The sequence below is a fragment of the Martes martes genome, assembly GCF_963455335.1.
Source record: "Martes martes genome assembly, chromosome: 8".
Taxonomy (NCBI): domain Eukaryota; kingdom Metazoa; phylum Chordata; class Mammalia; order Carnivora; family Mustelidae; genus Martes; species Martes martes.
The window spans coordinates 19,387,393-19,404,596 of NC_137895.1; the positions used below are offsets into that span (position 1 = coordinate 19,387,393).

At 34.2% G+C, this 17,204-nt stretch overlaps 2 protein-coding genes across 2 annotated transcripts in view; one reads left to right on the top strand and one right to left on the bottom strand.

Annotated features, from left to right (window-relative positions):
• Nucleotides 1-419: 419 nt before the first annotated feature.
• PMCH (pro-melanin concentrating hormone) lies at nt 420-2,197 on the top strand (the record flags this gene model as incomplete). The annotated part of the gene is made up of 3 exons (XM_080812197.1): nt 420-1,334; nt 1,668-1,866; nt 2,148-2,197. The coding sequence occupies exons 1-3, from the start codon at nt 1,086-1,088 to the stop codon at nt 2,195-2,197; spliced, it is 498 nt and encodes a 165-aa protein (XP_080668323.1). The 5' UTR covers nt 420-1,085.
• Nucleotides 2,198-2,557: 360 nt separating this feature from the next.
• PARPBP (PARP1 binding protein) overlaps nt 2,558-17,204 on the bottom strand; it is a gene marked incomplete at its 3' end in the record, with an annotated part of 73,267 nt that continues 58,620 nt past the window's right edge. The window contains exons 10-11 of the mRNA XM_080812198.1: nt 3,588-3,723; nt 2,558-2,898 (exon numbers count right to left, since the gene is read on the bottom strand). Of these exons, the coding sequence (XP_080668324.1) occupies nt 2,558-2,898; nt 3,588-3,723 (477 nt within the window). The remainder of the gene's footprint in view (nt 2,899-3,587; nt 3,724-17,204) is intronic.

Here is a 17,204-nt window from a genome sequence, read left to right on the forward strand (position 1 = left end):
GAGGATTTTATATAAGAGAAATGATAAATGGCTTATGAGCATATGAAAAAACACTCAACTTCTTTGGGAATCAGAGAAATATAAATTAAAAGGACAATAAGATACCCAAGCATTGGTTAGGACATGGAGCAATGGGGACTGTCAAACCTGGCTCACAGGAGCTTAAATTGGCTACTATTATTCTGTAAACATTTTAGCATCAGTAAAGCTGAAGATGTATATTTCATGACTCCGAAATCCCGTACCTGGGAATACACTCTAGAAAAATTTTTACACATACATACCAGAAGATAAATACAAGAATGTATTATCTTACTTGGTGGAGTCAAAATAGGATATTATTATGAAATATTTAATTAAGCATCATACAACATATTTATCCAAAATTGATATTTATGGAACACATAAATATTCTCTTCATGGACTTCATTAATTATTAAATTTACTAATAAATGTCAAAAATATCCTTTTGTAAATGCAGAGATAAAACACACCTGACAGATCAATTTTTGATATATCACGAATGACTTTTTGTTTGCGCTGACAGGCATATATACTTTAATCACCAAAGACTAAACTGAGCATTTATAAAAGAAAGTCCTTTTTGAAGATTATTTCAGTTTAATAAGGATTAAAATAAATAACACTTTTATCCTTATAAACTTTAAATAAATTTAGTTTTAATATCATACTTAATCAGAAAATATACAAAAGAAAACAATAAGAATATGGAGAGCCTGGTGTCCTATGGTCTTCCTTAATAACAATCCATTTTCAAGAGACTGTAATCTACTCAACAGAAAGCGTTCTGCCAAGGATATTAATCAGATTCTAAGAAAATTCACACTCAAAATAATAAGCCACTAAAACCAAAACAATGTAGGTATTAGCAGCTATACAAGAAGTCAGCCTCTATCTGATGAGTCATTTCTAAAATAATGAACATCTACGTCTTTGCTTTGAAGTGTTTCTATTCAAGCTGGAAAATATATAAAGGTAGGAATCACCTACAAAGTAGGTTGACTGAGAAATTTTTCTTCATTTTCCATAGTCTTATTTGACTCCATGCAAACATCAAACTAAGAATGGCAAAAATGAGTCTCTCTTCCTACCTATTAATACTAACTTTTTCTCTGTTTTCTCAAGGCATTTTACTTTCAGCATCCAAGTCCATAAGAAATTTAGAAGATGACATGGTATTTAATACATTCAGGCTGGGGAAAGCCTTTCAGAAGGAAGATACTCAACAAAAATCAGTTGCTGCTCCTTCTCTGGAACAATATAAAAATGATGAGAGCAGTTTCATGAATGATGAGGAAAACAAAAATTCAAAGGTGAGTGGCAATATGACTTATCCTTTCTTCAATGGAAATTTGAATGATTTTTATGATGAAAGTAAAATTGATACTTTTATAAATAGAAGTATATATAAACCGTCACACTAAGCTTTAGGACAACTGATGAAATTTCATACACACCAAGTTGTTATTCTCTGGACAACACTCTTATCCAAAAGTTTTTGCCCCAAAATTTTTATCCAATGTATTTTTAAAGAGTCAATACTGTACAGAGCATCTTTGAATTGATCAATGAGAATATTATACAAATATATTATAGTCCTATTGCCAGTAAGACAGCTAAAACACAAATCAACCTTTTCTTTACAGAACACAGACTCCAAACATAATTTCTTAAATCATGGTCTGCCACTGAATCTGGCTATAAAACCTTACCTTGCACTAAAAGGATCTGTAGCTTTTCCAGCTGAAAATGGAGTTCAGAATATTGAATCAACACAAGAAAAGAGAGAAATTGGGGATGAAGAAAACTCAGCTAAATTTCCTATAGGAAGGAGAGATTTTGACAGTGAGTAGTTTTTTAAAAAATTCAATTCTTATATCTTAATATCATGAAAATAGAAACTCGGCGTTTAACTGGATTTGAATCTGATCTTAAGAAAATCAAGTAAGACCATGGTTCAATTAAGTGGCCCCTGCCAAAGATGTGGGATTAAAAGGCATTTAAGAGTTATTATAATTCTGATTTATTCAGAATTAGCTATGTTAGATCCATTCTCTTATTTCTAATAAATTTTGTGTGATTATAATAGTGCTTTAAACAATTTAAACTTTTTTTTTTCCCTCCAGTGCTCAGATGCATGCTGGGAAGAGTCTACAGACCTTGCTGGCAAGTCTGAAACCTGTTGGACAACATCATCTTTTCCGAAGAAAACAAAATCATTTAATTGTCTGTTGGAGAAAAAGCCCTTAACATTACTATGACTTGTGTTATTTTAAATGTTTGTTTCAAAAGAAAGCAGCTGCTAACATATATCTGTAGCCTAAATGATATGATTTATCTGTGCATTAAACTTTGTGAATATTCTGCATAATGACTTACTAGTATTTTTTAAATGCTTAACTTACTAACCTTATATACACTTCAGACCAACATAATAAAGAATCATAACTTATGCCTTGCTCTCTTAAAAATTAAGTAGATGACTTTGGCAAATAGTTTAATATACACAGCAATCTAAAGCACATAAAAACCAAATTCATAGTCTAAAAAATTGAGTTAACTTTGTCTGGCCAGTAATCAATTTGTCCTTGGCTGTACACTTGTTGTTTTTTGCTACTCTGGCTACTTTGCCACACGATTTATTCTGGAAATTGTTTGATGTCTCAGGTATCTTAATATTTTTATGTTGAGGTGGTTCATTTCCATTATCACAGAGATTATTTTTATCATCTAAATCCACCTGTTTTCTTTTTGAGCTTTTATTTCCTGTATGACTACTTGATTTTCTTGCCACTTTTTCAATTTTACTTCTATCCAGATGAACATTTCCAGAACTTGTTCCAATTGCTGGCCTTCCAACAGATGAATTTACACCTTCTGTTATGCAAGATGAAAAAAGGAAAGAAATTACATAAAATTTAAAATTACATGCGAAAATTTTACAATAAACTTTAAAAATCACTAAAGAATATTTAAAAATTTGATTTGCAATCACATATAAGTCACATGATTAACAAATACAGCTACATTACTAGCACCTTACTTTCCATTTACTATATCATTTTTTTATCCCTCCAAACAACAAATATTTGCTTTCCTTAAATGCATGACACTTAATCTTTAAATGCTACCTGTTATTTCTTAAATACATTTAGTTAATCTGTATCCTAGTCCTCCTAGATTTGTACCTAGGTTTAACTTTTTAAATAAACCAGTCTTAAAAATATAAAACCTTTACATTTCACATTTCGTATTTTTCAAAACAAAATCTTGTTTTACTTAAGTTAAAAACCAATTTGGGGTGCCTGGGTGGCTCAGTCGATTAAACATCTTCCTTCTGCTCAGGTCATGTTCCCAGGGCCCTGGGATCAAGCTCAACATATTAGCACTCTGCTCAGGGCAGGAGTCAACTTCTCCCTCTGCCCTTTTGCCTGCTCATGCTCTCTCTCTTGAGCGTGCTCTTTTTCTCTCTCTCTCTCAAATAAATACATAAAATCTGAAAAAAAAAAAACAATTAATACACTAGAATTAAATAGTTATTTAATTATTCAAATAAGTTCAATTACCAGAAAGGTCATTTTCCATGGGAAGAACATACAAAGGCTTGGATGCTGAATTAACATCATTCCATTTATCCTTGTTTATTGTGCAGTCATCTTTATAAGTACAAGCAAACTGGGATCTAATTAAGGTTTGTTTCATCTAGTAACAGGAAGACAGAAGAACATATACAGTTTTTTAATTTGATTTATTTTTATTTATTTTTTTCATCCAGACAGAAATATATTCTATGATAATCAAGATACAAAATTTCCCTTAAAAGCTCCATTATTGGGGGGTAGGAAAAGAATAAATGAAACAAGATGGGATTGGGAGGGAGATAAACCAAAAGAGACTATTAATGTCGCAAAACAAACTGAGGGGGGCCGGGAGGAGGGGTGTAGGGAGAGGGTGGTGGGTTATGGACATTGGGGAGGGTATGTGCTATGGTGAGTGCTGTGAACTGTGTAAACCTGGTGATTCACAGACCTGTACCCCTGGGGCTAATAATACATTATATGTTTTATAAAAAATTTTTAAAAATTAAAAAAAAACCTCCATTATTCATTGGGAATTTTTAACCCTTGATGTTTCATAATTTACTCATCCACTGCTACACAGGCATTTTTGTTCTTTTCAGTAATACCAGCTTTTTATACTTTTTAACAGTTTAGAAAAATCAACTTTAGACTCCAGAATATGTGACTACTTGAATATTTAGGAAAATAAGAAAGATGATTCAAATTATACCATTCTAGGAAGATCTGACCAAGTGATTTAATGGTCAAATATTCAAAATAAACTCTTACATTTATCTTCAAAGATCATAAGTAGGAGAAAATCAGGAAGCTAAATTTAATTCTTAACCACAAAAAAAGGATGTCAAGAAAGTAATTTAGGAAATGTATTCTGCAAACATAAAACCAGTGGCCACTTTAGGGACAGAAATTAATTTCAGAACAAAGTAACCTCTCTGGATAATGCAAATTTCAGTAAATTACAGCTGATGTGTAATGACATTCAGTTATCATGGAGAGATAGCTTCAAATTGAGATGTCAAATCCTTTTCAGAAATAGATATTTAAATTTCAGATAAATGAATAAGGAAGACCTCAACAATTCAAAAACTTAACACTTCAAAGCATAACTATATTATGTTGAATATTGCTTACAAAATACTGATTGATAACAATGTTGTTCAAAGGTCTGAAACAGCACAATTTTATACTTCATATTCAGTAGTTAAATACTATATTATACATTCAGAGAGATCATTACATTAACCAACTTAGATGTTAGCAAAGATAATGGCAGTGAAATCCACAGACTAAGTTTTAAAAGAAATTAAATTAACCCAGTTGCTTCATCAAAGCAAGTGTTTCCAGGGAGTGCCTAGGTGACTCAGTTGGTTTACTGTCCAACTCTTGATTTCGGCTCAAGTCATGATCTCAGGGTCCTGAGACTGAGCCCCAGGTCAGGCTCCACGTTTAGTGGGAAGTCTGCTTCTCTCCCTCTCCCTTTACCTTTCCTCCTCCTCCATGCTTTGGTTCTCACCTGTTCTCTTTCTCTCTCTCTCAAATAAATAAATAAATGGATCTTTAAAAAAAAAAGAAAAGAAAAAGCAATGTTTCCAGGATGACTTTATATCCTTCTGACTAATGGTGTCTATGAGAGCTCCAGTTCCCACATTAAAAATTATGTTTAATTTGCTTGAAAATTAAAATAATTGGAGTTTGATATCTTCCATTTTAAGCACAAAAATTCACAAAATTGGAAAAAATGTGAAGATGTAAAAAATCAAAAACTATTTTAAAAAGTAGAAGAAAGTATGGGGCGCCTGGGTGGCTCAGTGGGTTAAAGCCTCTGCCTTCGGCTCAGGTCATGATCCCAGGGTACTGGGATTGAGCCCTGCATCGTGCTCTCTGCTCGGCGGGGACCCTGCTTCCCCCTCTCTCTCAGCCTGCCTCTCTGCCTGCTTGTGATCTCTGTCAAAGGGATTAAAAAAAAAAAAAAAAGGTAGAGGAGATAGTAGTAGGCTCTTGATTATGGATGATGGATTACAACCCAATATCTTCCTGAATCTCTATGAATACAACTACTATTCTACAGTTTCCTTCATGAGATGCCCTAAAATATAACCAAAGATTTTAACTACCTCTTCCTGGACTTTATTAATTCCATAAGTAAAGAATTAAAACAAATGATTAAAGCTATTAAAATAAATTTTGTTAATAAAATGAACTCTGTAAAGTTTATACTATATCACATTGTTACTGTAATAACTTTATCAAAAGCCTTTTATTACTTTCTGCAAAACCAGTACTGTTGATGTTATCTTTATTATTATTATTATTATCATTACTATACATTATACATTTCTTTCATTTCACCAGAGTTACTGCTTAGAGACAATAAACTTATTCTGGGCAAATAAAATTATTGCCCATAATGAGTTATAAAGAGTATGGTAAGACCATGAAGGCAAATGAAGGCTAAGTGGCTGTCTAGGATTGCTTTTGTAGTACCCAGAAAGTGAATGCAACTGTGGGTGGCTTGGAGGGCTTCAGTATCCCACCACAAAATCTTCATCAGCACCCCCATAAAATACTCTAAATAAAAATACAATAATTATGGGCGCCTGTGTGGCTCAGATGGTTAAGCGTCTGCCTTCAGCTCTGGTCATGATCCCAGGGTTCTGGGATCGAGTTCCCTATCAGGCTCCCTGCATAGCAGGGAGTCTGCTTCTGCATCTCCCTCTGCTGCTCCCCCTGCTTGTGCTCTTTGGCTCTCTCTGTCAAAAAAATAAATAATATCTTTTTTTAAAAATTAAATAACAATTAAAATACAATAATTATATTATTTAGGACAGGAAATTGATGTTTTCTCAATCTCATGGTTAGCAAAAATAAACATTTCTTTAGAAAGCTGTGTTATTTTTAATAATTTTTGACACACACCTAAGTAAAAACCTTTCCTTGCTGTGTAAATACACAGTCACAAAATAAGTGTCATAGTCCTTACACTAGATTTCCTCTCTTTAGGCCTCCTATAGAAAAATTTGTGAGCCTCTGTGACAGTAGGGTAATTTCAGAAAACCAGAATTACAAGGTAATGAATTTTTAAAATACTGAGAATGGATTCAGATGTAAAAGGAAATAGTTAACCACTTTATTCACCATAAGATATATTATTTATAAAAATATTAAAATATGAGAACCACAACAATTCTATGGTAATCTTTGGATACTTATGTCTAAAGGAAATAACTGAGTATTTACATTGAAGGTATTTTTTTCTTTTTAGAAAAGATTTTATTTGAGTTTCCCTTTCCCTGCCCTGTACAAAAATCTCTTTTTATCAATTATGACTTATTAAGTTCCAACTATAGGCACACAGAATACTAAAGAGATTACTAAAATGGCTCCTATAATTACAAAGATATTTCACTTATAAAATCTGCTTTTGACACACAGCTGGAAGAAATAATAAATTGGATAACAGACTCAAGATTGAAAAGATGTCAGAAAGCTAGAACCATAAGTAGAAAACAGTAAGATGAGAATGAGTGAGGATAAACAAAGAACTGTATTTAAGTTCAAAATATCAATTACAGATGAGGATGAGGAAAACTTGACTTAAAAACAACATATGAAAAAGAGCTAGAGATTCTCATTGATCATGAACCTGACTGGAGCCAACAATGTGATGTCTGGCTAAAAAGATCAGCACAAAAAAGACAATGATGTGATGGGAAAGGCACCAGATTTGTAGTTAAAAGACCTGCTTTCTAATACTGGCCCTATCACTTATAATCTAGATGATTTCAGGTAAACTTATGAACTTCTCCCACTTATCCACACATAAATGGGAATAATATTTATCTCACAGAACTGTCAGAATTAAATAGTTAAAAATTTGAAAGGACTATCTAAGTTCTAGAGATCCATGTAGATACCATGCAATTAATTAATGTAATAACATCTATGAAGACAGTTTTTCTTTCTATGAAGACAGAGAAGAAATCTGTTTAATTAGATTCCTCAAGACCAAGCCAACTCTAAAATTATTCTAGGAATGCAGCTCAAAAACTGAACTTATAATCAGCATCTTCATTTTAGTTATTAAAACAATACAAGCTGCACTGGCTTGTATTTATAACTTAAAAGAGATTGCTTTTCCTTTGTTCATAAAAGTTGAATTTTTCTGCACAGGATTAGTGGCTACATAGAATTGAGATTACTTCCTGTGGCAAATCTTCCAAATCTCTCTGTGTATTTGATTTGGAATCACAAACAAGCAAAACAATTCCCTCTTGAAAGTGCTTTTGAAGTACTAAACAGCTAAGAATATTCATACATGGCTGTTAAAATCATTTTATGTTCAAGTCACATGAGAGAAAAGGATTGAACATTTTCCTTTGTAGAGTGATTTCCCCCCTTTGGAAAGATTTCTATCCACAGTAAAATTGCAATGAACTTCAAACTTGCCAAGAATTGGAAAAGTCCTTTTGCCACAAGCTCTTTTTAAATTGGAATTATTAGTAGGTTCCCAGTTTGAGGAAAATAGTACTTCACATAGGAAAGCCTGACTCCAGTTAGATTAAAACAAATGAGTCAAATACTGTAAAGTCACAGTCATTCACAGTCTTTCCTGGAGTTAGCCATTAATAAAAGATAATGAAAGTGCTAAGCCCCATTATGCTGATAAATTTATCAACAAGTATGAAAAAGGAAATTATTTTCAACATACTTATTAATTATGGAACTGAAAATAAATATTCTAAATTTACCTTTTCATTCTTATAGTATTATCTTTTCAAAAAAACAGAATTGCTACCCTTAATGGTATATGGATTGTAAATACATCAAATAAGCCATTTCTTCATCAGTGAAATTTCATTTATTTTGCTAACTAGCAGAAAGACAATATTTTCGACCTAAGTAGTAGCACTACTTTTTTTTATGACTCTTCACTATAATTACTATAATTACTATGTCTTTATTTACTCTTTGGAAATAGCATAAAGTCTTATACCTGAATACAAATTCTTGCTCTTTTACTTACTAACTTTACGATCTAGAAAATGATGCTTCTAGAATTGAACAATGATTGTGATGAAGGATATAAAATGTCTAGTAAAACACTTGACACTTAGTGGGTACTCAATAAATACCAACTTCATTATTTCAGCCCAGTGAATTCAACTTTAGTTTAGTCTAATACAAACATCTCATATTCATTCTAATAAAAAAAAAACCTGCTCACTCTCTTAAAGTCTTTGCTTAATGTCACCTTCTCAAAGAGACCTCTACTGATCATCCTATCTAAAACCAAAACACACACATAAGAACATATTCTCCTAACTCCCTTCCCTAGTTTTTATTTTACTCCACAGCACCTTCTAATGTTCTACATAATTCACTTTTTCATTTTGTTCATTATTTGCCTCTCCCAACTAAAATGTAAGCTCCATGAACAAAATCCTTAGTTTGGCAACTGGTGGCGACCTGCTCTGGCCTTCCTTTGGCCCTCCCCTCTTTACTGGACTTGTGCTGGCCTCTTCCTCTAGGCTCAAGTGCTATTTTTATGGCAAGGGTAATGAGGAGTAGAGTGTGCCCATCTCTTAGTGGAGTGTGCTAAGAGTGTGGAATAGAACAAGGGTTGAAAGAGGGTATAGGGATGGGCCAAGGACTTCTATTTAAATTCTTATACCCCAGCCCCACAAATACCTGGGGAAGATTTGCCCATGAGGGCAGGGGTTTTTGTCTATTTTGTTCACTGATGTATCCCCAGTGCCTAGGACATAGTCTGGTACCCAGCAGGCATTTGACAGATATTTGCTAAATGAATCAATTAAGTAAAATTTTAAGACTATAACAGATATATGCAAGAGGAAGGTATGAAGGAAGAGAGACATGAGTATGCAAAGGCTTGGAGGAAGAAAAAAATTTTACAGAATAGATTCTACTCTTTAATAGAGAGAAAGGAAACCATATGATACAGAAATGAGAGAAGTAGACTGGCAAAGAACAGCTAAATCACCCTAAGGACAAAAGCACTGAGATAGAAAAACATGTACAAAGTAAACTCTACGTGGTGAAACCATTTGGCAAAGAACAAGAGAGATGCATACACACAGAGAAAACCTAAATCCCATTTGGGTACTAAGAATCATGCCACTGAGTCCTTGCATCTCATTATATCCACTGGCCCTTTAAAGGTTTTAATAGTCCACATTTCTCAGGTTCTCATGCACATATCCTTACCATAAGCCCTCCAAAAAGTAACTATTCCCCAAAACCACAAAAGTCATATTTTCCTTAACCTTGCCCCACACTATTTATTCACTCATTTTGTACAACTACCCAATATATACTCTATACGAGTGAGATAATCTAACATTTTCATTAGATTATTTGCTTGGCTTGGCAGTCTCTCTTCCATTCTCTCTGCCTATTTAAACCTTATTCTCATCTCTCATGGGCAGAGCACCATTTCCTGGTGGAGACTTACTTGTCTCCTGTTATTCTTTTTGTAGGTATCTCTAAACTATCAGAACTGCAACTGTTTTAATATGCTATTCATTATGTCATTCATCAATTAAAATTAAATAAAATTAAAAATCCACTGCCTCAGTTGCAATGGCCACATTTCAAGTGCTTAATAGCCATGTGTGTTGACACAGTTATAGAACATTTCCACAGAAAGTTCCACTAGAGAGCACTATTCTAGAACAAAGCTTATCATCTATACCCTATAGCACTTTTTTTTTTTTTAAGATTTTATTTATTTATTTGAGATTGAGCAAAAGAAAGAGAGCACACAAGCGGGGGCTGGTAGGGAGAGAGAGAGGGAGAAGCAGACTTGCTACTGAGCAGGGAGCCTGATGCAGGGCTCAATTCCAGAATCATGACCTGAGCTGAATGCAGACACTTAACCAACAGCTGCCCCATTCTGTAGCACTTTTATGTGCTGCAACTGTGTTCCCAAAGGACTCTAGGACATTGTTTTTTGCTGGGTTTGGATTACTGGAACACATATGCAATTTTATATTAGTAAAAAAGACCTTACATCTGTTCCCCATGTCTTCCCCAAGTTTTCTAACAACTACCACCTGATGTGAAAGAACCAATTAAACTTTAGGAAAAAATTACTATCATTATATCTTCTAGAAATACCATTTCTTCCTATTTTCTCCTCTGGGACTCTAATTAGGCACATGTTAGACTTTTTCTAATTGTTCTAATGACCTATCTTCAAGTCCAGGTTTACCACCTATGCTATGTCCAGTTTACTATTAAGCTCATGTAATAAGTTGTTAGTTTCTGATAATGTTTTTGTAGTTCTGGGAATACAGTTTTACAGATTTTAATTCTCTGCTGGAATTCCCCAATTTTTCACCCATTTTGCCCATCTTTTCCTAGAATTACTTTTATATGTCAAAGAAAAATTTTAAAGATTTTAAAGATTTTATTTATTTATTTGAAAGAGAGACTGTGAGAGAGAGAGCATGTGAGGGGAGGTCAGAGGGAGAAACAGACTCCCGGTGGAACTGGGAGCCCAATGCGGGACTCGATTCCAGGACTCCGGGATCGTGACCGGAGCCAAAGACAGTTGCTTAACCAACTGAGCCACCCAGGAGCCCTATGTCGAAAAATTTTTAATCCCTAGTCTGCTAATTCAAATATCTGGATTATTTGTAAGTCTGACACTATTTTTAGTTTTCTCTCTTAATTAAAAGACAAATCTTCCTATCGCTTTTCATGTCCAGTATATTTTATTTTATGCTGGATACTGTGTATAAAGAAACTATAAAGGCTCCAGATGAAAAACCTTCTTCTATCTACAAGGGTTTCTCTTGTCTCTATTAAGCAGACAGAGCAAAGGCCTGATAACCTCAGTGCAGTCAGGGACTAAGTTAACTAGCTAGGTTGCAACTTGTCCTAACTTACATTCGACTTCTGGTTCTTACCTCTTCCTTGGGAATGTCCCTCCCAGGCTTCAGTCAAGAACTTCATGGTTTTCCATCGCCTCTGACCTAAAAGTCTGGAGGATTCATTCTGCCTTCCAGAGGTTTTTAACATTATGCTCTTTGGCCTCCCACCTTACTTCATTTCCAAATATGACAAATATGTTAAAGGAGACAGCTATGTGTTGAAGGGGGATCACACTCCTCAAGCAGGGCCTTGTCTTCTAGCTATCTCAAGAGCATAGGTGATTTAGTTTACCAAATTGAAGCTCCTTATCCTCCCACCACTCAGTTTCAAAATCCAGCATATGTACAATAGGTAAAAAATAACCGTGCATTCAGGGTTCCTAAATTTTCCAAATTACTGCCAGTGCCTCAAGATACCCACAAACTTTGTTGGTTCCTCTTTCCTTCCATAGAGGTCTTTTACCTGGGCCAACATCAACCCTTGACTCATACCTGAAACTGGCAAATAATTCCAGGGAAGAAAGCAGTTGATAATATGCTGCTCACCTCAGAAAGATTTTACCCTCCTCAGATTTTTAGTTTACTTAAACTGCTTCCCTCTATCTTTAAAATATATTCTACCTTATTTATCTGCTTTTTATTGTTACTGTAGCAGAAATGGTTTTCTGCCATGACCTACTATATCCTAGTTCAAAACAATAGCCTCCAAGTCTGTGAGTGATTTCTTGATTCTGTTCCCTCCTTATTTGACAGCATTTTATTTTTTTATTTTCTCCTCAGTTACATTTTGAAGGCCGCATACTTTGTTATTACTCATTTTTAGTAGTCTGAGGAGTGGTGGAGGCAGGAGTAGCATTTATCAGAGGAAACAGTTTGAAAACATTTCTTGGTTTCCACTCTTTCCTAAGAGTGGAATAATAATTATTATATGTTATATGTTCTATATGTGCTATAGGAAGTTTTACTCCCTCTACTTCGCCACTATATCTCATTCAAATGGAAGGGGATCATTTGGGTAATTTCCCTGGTACATTATGTGGCATTAGAGGCTTCATTTGTGTGTGTAAGTTTCAGGGTTCATTTTTCACATTTAAGCCACATTACTATCTAATTGCCACTTCTATTATTTTTCTGATAAGGGGGGAAAAAAAAGAATACACACACTTAGTTGGCTCCTCAGTTTGGGAAATCTGAGTGATAATTCTCAGGATTTGTCAACTCACTAGTAGAGTATCCAGGGACTGGGCTGTATTAAGTTGCTAAGTCATGCTGTGCCTCTTCCCTCTAAAATCTTCCGTTTCTTTCCTTGGCCACTATTTTTGAAGTTATTGTATCTAACTGCATTTTTTTTAATTGTTTTCTCTTGGTGAATGTTTTTGTTAGTTATTATTTTAAAGACATTTTAAGGGAAGAGAAATTCTATGAGTTAAGCTCAATCTACCATTTTAATTTGGATATACTCAGAGTTTTCTAAGACTAAAGGTTAAACTTGGATATCTAATTAAGAATTTTCTAAGAAAAAAAAAAAAGAATTTTCTAACACCATGAGCACTGGACTGCCTGACTGCTTACAAAGGTACCGGAGTTATTGACTATTTTTCACACTACCTGAGTCTTAATTTTCACTGTCCCAACGACTCTACGTTTTTAAGATCCAGTATTTTCCTGATCAGCTCACCTAAGTTACTAAATCAGTTAATGCTGATTATTCTATGTATTACTTTATGTATATGGGAAAAAAACATTAGACTCAAAATAAGGAGAAGACCTGTCATGTGACTTTTCTACTGTGCTTGATGTGCAAAACCTGCTAAACCAAGTTGAAAGGAATAAAACTAATTAATTTACAGGGATATAAGGACATATCTTCTTGAAATCTTTTAAGAAAGAGGTATGAGGATACTTGCATGAACTGTTTGGAATTGGGGGTGGGGCGGGGGATGGGATGTAAACATTTTCTAAAGACTCCTATCAAAACCATGAAGGTTCAGGAAGAACCTTCTGATTTCTATCACAAGGGAATTTATTTGACTGTCATTGACAAGTTTTCCAATAAGCAATAGTAGGAAATAAAACTCGAGGACTTAAAATGAATGTGGTTTCACAAGATTTTGTGATCAGAGGGGTGTCTATTTTTATTTATAAATGGGAAACTAGGGGCACCTGGGTGGCTCAGTGGGTTAAAGCCTCTGCCTTCAGCTCAGGTCATGATCCCAGGGTACTGGGATCAAGCCCCACATCAGGCTCTCTGCTCAGCGGGGAGTCTGCTTCCCTTCCTCTCTCTCTGCCTGTCTCTCTGCCTACTTGTGATCTCTGTCTGTCAAATAAATAAATAAAATCTTTTAAATGAATAAATAAATAAATAGGAAACTAAAATCAAAGAAAAATTAATTTGCCCCATATAATAATTACATGAATACTTCACAATTACCATCTACAACATCAAAATTCTAAGTTCCTTAATATTTTCTTTTTTTGAAGTGCTCTTTCCAAGATACTATTTCAACTACAGATCATATATTCTTTCCCTGACTAAAAAAAGCCATATGCAAAAAGAGCAAAAGTAACCAGATAATAAGACAAAAAGCCATTAAACTACTTTTCCATAGTTACTTCGTAGTAAATATTAGTAACTTTTTTTTGTTATTCCAACAAAATACCTTAGCTGGCTATGGTTCAGCTGTATACCTGGCTAAAACAATTATTTTTACACTTTGCTTTTATAAAGACCACTATACAGTAAAATACAATCATAAACACCAATTCCTTCCTCTCTCTATTTCCATTTAGTGTCAGAGCCAAGTAGACTAAGCCTATTAAGTAACGGAAGCAATGTAAATTTAATCTCATTAGAATTTAACCATGGCTTTGCACATTGGCATAAAACATTTCATAGTAGTTACGAGATCTTAGATAAGGTATTTTCTCAGGCTTTTGAGACTATATTAGATAATCTCTCTTCTACTTCCCAAAACTTTATAAATTTGTCTGTACATTTTATAGTAATTAGCTGACTCTTAGCAGTTTCTAAAAAAAATAATAAAAATGTTCTCATTCTTCATATAGACATTATCATTTTAATTTTCTTAATTCTAACAAAATATCCCAATAATCTTTTTTTTTTAAAGATTTTATTTATTTACCTGACAGAGATCACAAGCAGGCAGAGAGGCAGACAGAGAGAGAGGAGAAACCAGGCTCCCCACGGAGCAGAGAGCCCGATGTGGGGCTCGATCCCAGGACCCTGGGACCATGACCTGAGCCAAAGGCAGAGGCTTTAACCCACTGAGCAACCCAGGCACCCCCCAATGATCTTTTCTTAATTTAAATTCAATGAATTAATATATAGTGTATTATTAGTTTCAGAGGTAAAGTTCAGTGATCCATCAGTTGCATATAACACCCAGTGCTCATACATCATGTGCCCCCTTTAATGCCCATCACCCCATTACCCCATTCTTCCATCCCCTTCTTTCCCAGAAAACCTGTTTTTTCCCTATAGTTAAGAGTCTCTTATGGTTTATCTCCCTCTCTGATTATGTCTTGTTTTACTTTCCCACCCCCTCCTTTATGCTCTTCTGTTTTGTTTCTTAAATTCCACCCATGAGCAAAATCATATAATTGTCTTTTTCTGATTGATTTATTTCACTTAGCATAATACCCTCTAGTTCAAACTATGAAAAGAGCCCAGAAATCCATCAACAGATAAATGGATAAAGAAGATATAGTATATATATGTAGCCATATATAAATATGAATATATATATGCATATATAAAAGTGCTCAGCCACAAGAAAAAAATGAAATCTTGCAATTTGCAATGACATGGATGGAACTAGAGGGTATTATCCCAATGGTCTTTAAACAAAAATATTAAAGTTTATCAGTATCCATAGCCTGAGAAAAAATTAAAGAATTTATACATTACATTTCTGGTACTAATAAAGTCCAAAGAAGGATTTTTTTAATTAATATATAATGTTTATTATTTGCTTCAGGGGTACAGGTCTGTGAATCATCAGTCTTACACAATTCACAGCACTCACCATAGCACATACCCTCCCCAAAGTCCAAACTCAGCCACCCTATCCCTCCCACCCCCACCCCCAGCAATCCTCAGTTTGTTTCTTGAGATTAAGAGTCTCTTACAGTTTTTCTCCCTCCCCAGTCCCATCTTGTTTCATTTTTTTCTCTCCCTTCCCCCCATAACCCACCCCCAGCCCTGCCTCTCAAATTCCTCATTTCAGAGAGATTATATGATAATTGACTTTCTCTGATTGACTTATTTTGCTTAGCATAATACCCTCTAGTTCCATCCATGTTGCTACAAATGGCAAGATTTCAGTGTTTTTTTGATGGTGGCATAGTACTCCATTGTATATATAAACCACATCTTCTTTATCCATTCATCCATTGATGGACATCTAGGTTCTTTCCATAGTTTGGCTATTGTGGACATTGCTGCTGTAAATACTCAGGTGCACGTGCCCTTTTGGATCACTACATTTGCATCTTTAGGGTAAATACTCAGTAGTGCAATTGCTAGGTCGCAGAGTAGCTCCATTTTCAACTTTTTGAGGAACCTCCATACTGTTTTGCAGAGTGGCTGCATCAGCTTGCATTCCCACCAACAGAATAGGAGGGTTCCCCTTTCTCCGCATCCTCGCCAACATCTGTCACTTACTAGCTTGTTAATTTTAGCCATTCTGACTGGTGTGAGGTAGTATTTCATTGAGGTTTTGATTTGTATTTCCCTGATGCCGAGTGATGTTGAGCACTTTTTCATGTGTCTGTTGGTCATTTGGATATATTAAAGAATGGATTTTTTTTTTAAAAAGATCTTATGTCTTGACTATAAGTACTTATGTAATATAACAAAGGATTAACAAATTTTACTCATAGAAAAATTATATAAAACACTGTGATATATTCCACAGGTATTAAGTTCTGACAACTAAAAATTACCAAAATAAAGACAAGACTTACTAACAGAAACTAAATGGGTTTTGGGTATGAAACTGATGATAACTAAAAGTTCTGCTATTTCGGACTAACTTTCCAAATGGGAATATAAAGAGCATAGAAAATAGAGTTCTCAAAGTTGTATCAAGATGAATAACTGTTTGATAATTAAAGGTAATTATAAATTTACACGAAAATTTTGTCGAAAAAATAAATGAATTTCCAACCATAGAAGAGTATATCTAGCATATAGTAGATGCTCAATAAATGTATGCTGAATGAGTTAAGACTAAGTTTCTTTTTGAAAAATAAGACCAAGAAAATTTTAAACACTTAAAAAACATACTATTGGCTACTTACAGGCACAGATGTTTGAAATGAGGACAGGAAAACTTAGTTCAAATCAAATAAAGATATAAAAATACAAAGAATAACTCTAGTCAATAAACAATGTGAAATGTTCATCTTGCCTTAATCTACAATTAATGATATTCTACATTGTAATGTCTTCAGACAGGAACAAAATGGAATTTATAGTCTCTCAAGACTTAGGTTAAAATGTGAGAAATGTAAATGAGAAAATCATGTCTGGATTTTCCCCTTCATTCACTGCATAGATATGTACTGAACACTTACAATAGCAAGTGCTTATTCCTTTCCTTCTTTAGGTCCAGCAGATGGAATAAGCCAAAGACTAATTAGCCAAGCTTATATAAAAGGAAAGTTTCTATATGTTGGTGTCATA